Below are 9,497 nucleotides of genomic sequence, written 5' to 3'. Positions count from 1 at the left end.
CTTTTGCAACTTCAGGTTATATCTAACCTTTTGATACTTTCAGCTAGCCTTTTGCTAATTGAAACTCTTGGCTAACTGATTGCTGCTTTTAGCTCGGCCTTAGCTACCTTAAACATTTTGCTACACTTCTCTTTTAGCTAAGCTTGTGTAACCTTTAGCTTTTAACCAGTGTTTTCTTACATTTAAGCTTCTGTTTAGCTACTTTGACTTTTAGCTAGCATTTAGTTTTTTTGTGGCTTTTAGCTAGTGTTTTACTTCTTTTAGCTTTAACACCTCAGCTTCTTCAGGAAGTCCCTGCAGCTATTTTTAATGTATTTTCACAGAAAATGCATTTTCTCCAGTTCTTTTATTGATTATTAATAATTTGCAAATTATGGATTTTTATATTCTGTATGATGTGTTGTGGTGATTTTTGAACATGCTTTATTGCCTAATTACACATGACAAAATTACAACCAGTGATCTTTAGTCCTCTGTGTGGTTGAGCAACAGCTTTATGGACTGAGTCATTCAGTTTCTGTTCAAATAACAACATGAGATTCAACAAGATCTTCTTTACTCTGAAACAATATTAAAAAAACATCAGCAAACATGATGACGGATGCTGTATCTGTCTCAGCGCTGTGGTCTCAAACTGTGGCTCGGCTGATCCACCGACAAGGCAGGAACTGGTTCTGCGAGTCACAAGTCTCCACCAGCTCACCTGAGCAGGTGGCGCAGCAGCGACATGCCTCAAACCCCGTCAGCGTGTGAGAGAGAAGGGTGTGGATCCAAGTCCTCCGAGCCAGTCCACATGTGGGGTTCTGACAGGAGCCACGACGGTCGCGTTTGCTCCGGGGGAGAACCTGTTAAAGCGAAGACTGTCAACTAAGATGAGAAAAATGACACCTTCGTTTCTCTGGACACCATATTTTGTGTCTGCTCTGCTGTTTCTAACAGCACGAGCTCTGGAGATCGTGACGGAGGACACACCTGAACTCACCTGCAGCCAGGTAAGACACTTCCACTACAAACGGATGGAAGAGCGTCTGCGCTGTCACATATTTCAACACAGCATGAGCAAAATAATTCAAAGTGGATTATCAGTGTATACCACATGCACGGCCACATGCACACTAAAGGATCAAAGTTTAATGTTCATTACTTATTTAATGTTTAGCCTGACACCTTACCCTGCTGCTCCTTTTCCCAGGTTTCATCTGAACAAATTAAATGTTCAGCACATCAGGACAGTTTTTCAGGAGATAGATTAAAAAAAAAAAAAAGTTTTTTAAACGTTAGGGACTGCACATCTCTGCTACTTTAAAATGATCATTAATAATAATCTTAACCAAAACAATGTTGTCCCGTGGGAGTGTGGAAGAAGCTGAAATGTCAAATAAATCTTTAATATCAGCTAAAGTCAGAGTGCGTGTGAGACTTGTGTGTAGTAACGTGAGGTAAACTTGTGGTGACAGTTTTCGTAGAGGTGTTAGTGCTGCTTTGTGGTTTTCTCAAAAGCCTGGCTCTTGTAGATTGTGTGTTTCACAACAGTTGACACTCGTGATTGTCATTTTAAAGTTTGTCCTTGACCATAAAAAATAAGCTGTTGCAGATTTCCCTCAAAGGAACCTGCAGAGATAGCAACATGATGTTGCGGGGATATATATTGTTTAGAAGAAACGATTAATTTAATGCCGAATGTGTGTTCAGATGAACTAAATGTTTCATTTTAGAGAAACTTTACACAGCGGGTGCAGAATCAGGTTTTTGTTGTTCTGAACAGGACTTATTCTGCTCATCTGACGGTGCTGGACCGACTGCCTTCTCTCACTGAGGCTCTGAAGCACGTTCATGTGTGTAACATCTTGTTTGTGCGTTTGGGAGGATCGTCCAGTTTTCTTATCCAGCTCAAGAATAAATGCTGTTGCTGCTCATCTGAAAGTCTTTTTGGACTAAAACATCACGCAGTGGTTTCATACCAAACGTCATCTCTGTTACTTTGTACTTTTGCAGCTTTGGTCACGTTACTCAGGCTTAAAAAAAAAAAAAGCTTCCTGCCAGGAGTCTCTGTTAACAATATAATATAATTATGGTTATGATTAGGGCTTAGAATCACTGATTAACAGCAATAAATTACATAAATAATTAAATAAAACTATTATAAAGGGTTGGAATCTGGTCTAGATTAGATTAGAGTAAGAGAAGAGTGATTACAAATGAGCGTTCTTCATAAATATATTCATATTTTAGCAACATTTTTAGAAGAAATAAACAGATTTGATATAAGTACATGTGTATGAACCGATAACTCCTGTCATGGAGGAACAAAGGAGCCTCCAGACTAATAATGGACACATTAGTTACAGTTTCTGTGGGAGGTATGGTTATAAAATCAACCTTCGTAAACTGTCATGAGTTTTAGTTGTAAACCCGTCAGTTTCACCGTCCTGGTGTTGAGAGCCAGTTTACTGTCACACCTTCATAAAACTAACTGAATGTTTGCTGTGACTGTGTGAACTCTCTTAGAGATAATAATAGTTTATTGGTTGTTTGTTTTTCTCACAGGTACAGCCACTTATTTAAAAAATATAGTTTTAACTTTGTGTGGAAGTCATGTTTAATGATATGTTTTACAAACCGTTGGCCGTGGAGAGCTTTAAACGTACCTGTTGTCTTTTCTGGAGCAATGAGGAAACTGTAAAGATGAACAAAGCTAAATGTTTCACATGAACCTGTATATAAAATGGAAACATCTCTTAGGAACATTTATGTTTTTATATAAAGGTTCATTTTATATATTTAGATTTTTTTATTTTTATATTTTTATATATATATATATATATATATATATATATATATCTTCCTGATGCAAAGACTGAGCTACCACAGCACCATGTGTGGAGCAGAGAGCATCTGTGGTGCCCGGGGAGCAGGTGGGGGTTATGGGCTTTGCTCAAGGGCCCAGAGTGGGTGGAGGCAGGTGTGGGTTCTTCACATTTCTTTTGGATAAATTAATTACTCTTTCATCATTTCTTTAATCAAACAAAATATAATTTAAAATAAATAAATAAATAAAATTTAAAAATAATAAAAAAATTAAATTTGTACGTATCTTTTATGATTGTCTATTGTTGTCGTCGTTGTCATCACCCTTTGTTAAAAAAAATCAGATCTCTCTTGTAAATGAGTCCCCGAGGCTCAATGGGATTAACCTGTCTAAATAAAGGTTGGAACAAAAAAAGCCACACTGAGGATAAGAGAAGATTTTTCAACCCAGTCTTTTACTTGCAAGGGGGCAGAATTGAAAACAGGCTTCCACAGATGTTACATCAAAGCTCCGGTTGCAAGGTCTTCCCCCATACGATATAAAGAAGTGTATATTTATAATGCATATCAGACAGAGGCCAGATCAAGACAACCCTCTGCTTTACAGCTTAGAATCCTGGAGTTTATCAGGTGCGCAGGCTCCTCGCTCCTGCAGGCTCCTCTCTGTTCACACAAAACAACTCTAGCTCACACACATGGTTCTACATTAATGTAACATTAGTATGTGATAACATCCATACATCCATGACCTTTACCTAACCCCCCTGACATATTCCCCCTATTCATGGTTGTTTATCACTTTAATAACTCTTTTGCAAGTTTAGGATGCTTTAAGCATGTGGTGGAAAACCCTCCCAGGACAAAAGTCAGTTCAGTCAGGTAGGAAAGACCACATCACCTCAACCTCGCCCCTTTGACGATGGCCCTTAACGGCACATTTCAGCATCCCTCCCGGGTGGCGTCAGTTCAAAATCATAAACAAACAAGAAACAAAGACACAACATAAAGCTCTCCTCAGACAGAACTCTCTCTTCTCTTTTCCTGAAAGTTCTTGTGAGCATTGTGTTTGTTTTACTGGTATTTAAAGCTCATTGTTTTATTTTCTTTATCCTTCCAGGGTTTAACAAACTGCAGTGTGAGCTCAGGTAACATGATCAGTGTTGTGCATGTGCGTCCGTCACACAACAACCACTCTGCACGTCTGCACTTTGTCTAAAACAGAAACTTTTTGTTCTCTCAGACGTTCAGTTCAGTCAGAAGCTGCGGGATCCGTACGGCGCCGTCCGCATCACGCAGGTGCAGCTCACTGCCGGCCTCTTCCTCGCTGACGTCACCGACGTGTATGAACCATGTCTGCAGATCCACATCACTCTGCAGGGTAGCTCTGACCGTTCCAAAATCTCAAGTATTACTTCGTTCTTAACTGCAGTATTCCATGCTTTAATTTACTAGATGCAGTTTGACCTGTCAGGGTTTTATTTTGTTATCTGCTCAAGTAATTAATGACCACTGTTCCACCGTGCACGTTTGTTACAGAAGGTGTTCTCGAAGGGTCAGGGGAGGAAGACGAAAAAGAAGGTTTGAGTTTATTTCGTTTCTTCCTTCTGAGTATTGAAAATAAGAGCTCCATCTAGTGCTTATGAGTGTTTGTTTGTTTTGTGCCTGAGTCATTTTTCTTTTCTTTCCTTCTTTGTTGCAGCTCTGGTAAAAGTGGGTTTTTCCTTCCCGGGTTCTGGAGAAGTTTGGAAGGAAATCAAGTTTAACCTGCACTACTCTGGTTTAATGCCAGAGTCTACACACAAGGTAATATTGTCCACATTTAAAATGATTTCATTTGTTTTCATAGTAGAAGTACACCTTCTTTGAGTTCCATGATTTTTGATGTACTTAGAGTTGGATCAATTCAGTCTCAGATGGATAAAATATGAGAAATGACTCTGTGTTAATATTCATTGAACAGAAGTCAAGGAAACACAAATAAACACAAGGAAAAAATAGGACCAGGTACATCTGAACTCATTTCAAAGTACCGTATATTTTGGACTATAACCCACATAGCAGACTGACCTGGACCGGATCTGGCATTCTGCTGGCACAAATCCGGCAAACTTCTGGCATGGCAAATTGGATGTCAACCAGACATGGGCCAGGTCTGGCAATGATGGCACGGTTCACATGAGGCATGCCACACCTGGGCCAGTGATGGTTTAGCTTGATGTGGGCCACATCTGGCACTTACATCTGGCCCACATGGCTCAATGAATGACGGGCCACCACTGGTCCGGGTCTGGTTTGCCAGAGGTAAAACAATATCTGGGCCAGCTATGGGCCAGGTGGTGTGTCCTGATTTGGCCCACACCTGGCCCAGTTCTGGCCACATATGGGCCACATCTGGCAAACCAGCCCTGGGCCATGGGGGGCCCATCATTCATTGAGCCATGTGGGCCAGATGTAAGTGCCAGATCTGGGCCACATCTGGCCCAGACCAATTTTGCTATGTGGGAAGTCACACTTTTTTCATAGTTTGACCAGTCCTGCGACTTATTTACGTTTTTTTCCCTATTCATGACACAATTTTTGACTGATGCGTTAAATGTTCATTCATACTGACATGAACCAAAGAGTAAATATTACCATTTGCAGCCGCAAAAGGGCCCTCTAGGCTTTTGACAACTACATGTTGTTCCTCTACCACTAACCCCCCCACCCCAAACATTCATTTAGTGACAACTGAGAACAACTTAACACAAGTAAAATGCCCCCAAAATGCAGAGTTGTTCAGAAGCGACACTGAGGATGAAGAATTCAATGGATTCAGTGATGTGGAATGAGACTGGTGAATTTACTGGTGATTTACTTCTTGGACTCGTTGGCTCGTTATGTTAATTAAGCCTGTTTTGGATCCCAGGTATGTTCTGTGCGTTATTGTTATTTCAAATTGAATGTCTGCTCTTGCACTTTGTGAAATACGCGTCTAAATAAATGTGACTTATACTCCAAAGCGACTAGGCCTGTCGCGATAAACAATAAATCAATTCATCGCATGATAAATTAAAAATTTCGACCTCATTTTCGTTTATCGGCTTTATAGTTTCTTTGTGTCTCTCTCTTTCTCAAGACACTGGATGACAAAAGGCTCAACTCCGGTGCTCTTCACTGACCCTTCCCTTTCTCTTCTTTCTTTAAAATATGTTTTAATTTTCCAAAATCACGTTTTTTGGATCATTAAGTCAGCTAAGCTGAGAAGCTAAGCTACGAGCTAAGCTAACAGGCCGGCCTTGGGGGAAAAAACTCTGTCTTGTCGAAACTCCACAATTCACGGTTGAAACCCGTGTCTTCAAGTTGTTTTTCTCTGCAAAAAGAAGCTGAGAACTTGTTTACTGATTTTTTAATTAAAAGTTTTGTGTGAAAAATGCTATGCTAAAGAGCTCAAACCACACCGAGCATCCACCATTTTGAGAACTGAAAAACAGGAAGGAGAGACAGCTCATGTCACGTCAAGGGGCCTCCCTCCCATTTTCTTTGACACGTTGCTCGCTCCCTCACTATCCATCCTTCAGTTCAAACAGTCTTATACTGCCATCCAGTGGTCAAAAAAGGTACTAAATGCAAAACAAATTAACCAACATTTCTTCTTAATTTTGACAATAATTAGTAATTATTGTCAAATTTCAAACAATATTATTGTTTATCGCAATAATTTCTGAGGCAATTAATCACCCAGCAAAATTTATTATCGTGACAGGCCTAGAAGTGAATTATATATTGTTTTTTCCTCTTCATTAGGCATTTTTTTACTGATGTGACCGATACTCCCAAGTGACTTATTGGCCGGAAAATACGGTAATTAAGTTGATTAGCAGCAGCAAGCGTCTGTTAAGTAAATGTAATATTTATGTGACAGTTAGCGAATATGAGCACCTCCATGAAAACTAAAGTTTGTCAGTTTGTGGATCAGAAACATTTCAGGACCTTTTCTGGTACCGTGTTAGGACTGTAGGAACCAAAGCCCCGCCCTAATCCTGTGAAAAATCATGTTTTGGGTGAAAGTCAATATAATATCTAAATAAGGATAGAAATACAAACTTGTGTGTGTTTTCCACAAAGATATTCATTATCAATGATCTTCATAACGCTAAAATCGCTGCTGTCAATGTTTGAAGGAATAAAAGTCATTGCTTTATTCTGCACTAAGTTTTGAGTTCAGACGTTGCAGCAGTTTAAAACCAACAAACACAGGAGCTACATGTCAGACTCACCAGACCTCATGTCAGTCAACATGTTAAGTGTTCAAACTCTTGAAAGCACTATTAAACATAAAAACACCACACAGGTTTGTTTTTTTGAAGAGTTGCCAGAGACAAGTGTTGCCTTTTCAAAAGACATCCAGAACACGTCATCTCATCACACACACCTCATACCAGCAGTCAAACACTGGAAAATAACACTGACCTTTACTGCCACAGGCGCCTTTGAACTTCTCACGTTGACTCCTGCTAATCAAAGTATTCCTGTACTAGTACTTGTACTTCAAGGTTAAATGATCACTGTTCGTGTCTTTTTATCTCATTCAGACAACAGTCAGATAAAATCACCACTATTCATGTGTTGACACAGACACTGTTTTCACGGACGAACATGTCTTTCATGTTTGCAGACCTTCACTCCCAACGAGGTATATCTGATATTTCTGGATCTACACTGAGACACTGTGATTTCAAACTCCTACAGTCTACTTTGTTATAATTAAATACATTAAAGATATCATAACCCAGACCTGCATAACAAAAGGGCCTAGTTTTTCTTGAAGGAATGCACATCACCCGCCACCTTTCATGCCAGGGTTTTAAGCTAAAATAATCTTTTGCTGAGAACGGACGGAGTGGCAGCTGTTTTGGTCAAATAACAGTACACACGACCTCGTGAGCTATTATTGTGAGATCTCACAAGAAAGGTTAGCCCTCAGAGTATATCATTGGGATGACTGTCAGCTACTACCACACAAAATGTAGCTCAGTATCTGTGAAGGTTATTAGGGTTTGAGCCATTTTTGTGTTGGCTGATAATCAGCTGTGGAGGCCATCTTTAATTGGGTTCCCACTAAATGTTAAAGAGTTATAAAGGTGCAGGCTGTGATTACTTTCTGGGAGTTGCACTCAAATTCAGCCAGTAGTTCAAGAGATATTTAGCTAACAGACAGACAGTATTTCCTCTAACAGTCAATACAAATAAAGCAAATATGTTGCGCAATGTGTAGTGTTAAGAGAATGTATAGGGCATGACTCTCAGCTACTACCGTGTGATATGTCAGCTCAATATCTGTAAAACTGACTAATCAATAGCCAATTTTGTCGGTTATTGAATAGACATCAGAAAGCTGCGTGCTCACTTTACATCAGGAAAAAACCTCAACAGCTCCCATCTTGGAAGGATGGCCACCTTTTAATGTTTTTGACACAAGCCAAGCACGCTCATCTGGCATGGAAAACCGTCTGATTATTCACACTCGTACAAGTTGAACCAGACATTCTGTTGGACAGCTGAACGTCGTCTTGAAATGGGTCATGTGACAGAACAATGATGTCAAGCGCAGCAGCAGATCTGAAAGGGATCTGGCAGACAAAGAACTGATTCTATCAGACTGCAATCTGATTGAAATGCTCTGGCAGAACCTCGAGAAAACTATGTGCTACTGAACGCTCACAAACCCAGATGAATGGTAAGAGTGTGCTGAAATTCCTCCACAATGATGTGTGCTATTGATAAGCTCACTATTTCATGGATTCACACACACACACACACACACACACACACGCGTACAGAGCTCAGATAAAGACAAAGAAACGGCTTGCACTGAGACGTCGCTGTACATTTACATCTGAGTAAATTTTAGAGTCAAGCCCTTTCAAGATGGCTCCCACAGCTCTTCATCCCTCAGCAAAGACAGACTGTAACTCCATCAGTTTTACTGAGCGCTAACAATGCATAATATTTGTTTAAAATTTGGCATGAAGGACTGTAGGTAGTTTTTAATTCTGCCTGCCGAACATGTTGACAGAACTAGTTCACAATGGGTGTAACTGCTAGTGAAATGAAGCAAAAACAAAAACTTGAAAGAGGTTTATTTTTGGCTTGGTGTATTTTGTTGCACTTCCTCTTCCTTGATGGACCTAAAACTTCCCTGCCCTCCCGTCTCATGGATCAGTTATGTGGAGTACCTGAGAAGGGAGTAACCAGCAGGTTTTAGCTACCTCATGCAGAGTTTACCCCCAAAAAACAACCAAACCAAATTTATTTATTTATTATTGAGGGGAGTGGTGGCGCAGAGGTTAGAGAAGGTGGGCCTGTGATCAGAAGATCGCCGGTTCAAGCCCTGGTACCGAAAACATCAAAAATGTGGGTGGGGTAGGTGAAGCACCCACACCTGCCCCCACCCTCATTCGTCCCACTCTGGGCCCTTGAGCAAGGCTCTTAACCCCCCACCATCTGCTCCTCTGGGTGTCCTAGATAGCAGCTCTCTGCTCCACACAGAGGGCTGTGGTAGCTCGGTGGTCTGTTGTGTCAGGAAGGACATCCGGCATAAAAATAACTGCCCAGTCTTCGTGTGACTTAGTTCACTGTGGCGACCCCTAACGCTGGGAGCAGCCAAAAGAAGAAAGGGGAAAAAAAAAATAATAATAATAAAATAA

The 9,497-nt window shown here is 40.5% G+C and overlaps 1 protein-coding gene across 1 annotated transcript in view; it reads left to right on the top strand.

The window, feature by feature from the left end:
• Window positions 1–727: 727 nt before the first annotated feature.
• wu:fl23c11 overlaps window positions 728–9,497 on the top strand; it is an 18,451-nt gene continuing 9,681 nt past the window's right edge. The window contains exons 1-4 of the mRNA XM_037683835.1: window positions 728–821; window positions 940–992; window positions 3,926–3,953; window positions 4,049–4,186. Coding sequence (XP_037539763.1) covers window positions 728–821; window positions 940–992; window positions 3,926–3,953; window positions 4,049–4,186 — 313 coding nt within the window. The remainder of the gene's footprint in view (window positions 822–939; window positions 993–3,925; window positions 3,954–4,048; window positions 4,187–9,497) is intronic.

This window comes from Nematolebias whitei, chromosome 11 (assembly GCF_014905685.2).
Source record: "Nematolebias whitei isolate Nwh7 chromosome 11, NemWhi1, whole genome shotgun sequence".
Lineage (NCBI taxonomy): Eukaryota > Metazoa > Chordata > Actinopteri > Cyprinodontiformes > Rivulidae > Nematolebias > Nematolebias whitei.
The sequence above is the reverse complement of the archived record's forward strand: the minus strand, read 5'-3'. Positions and strand labels throughout refer to the sequence as shown.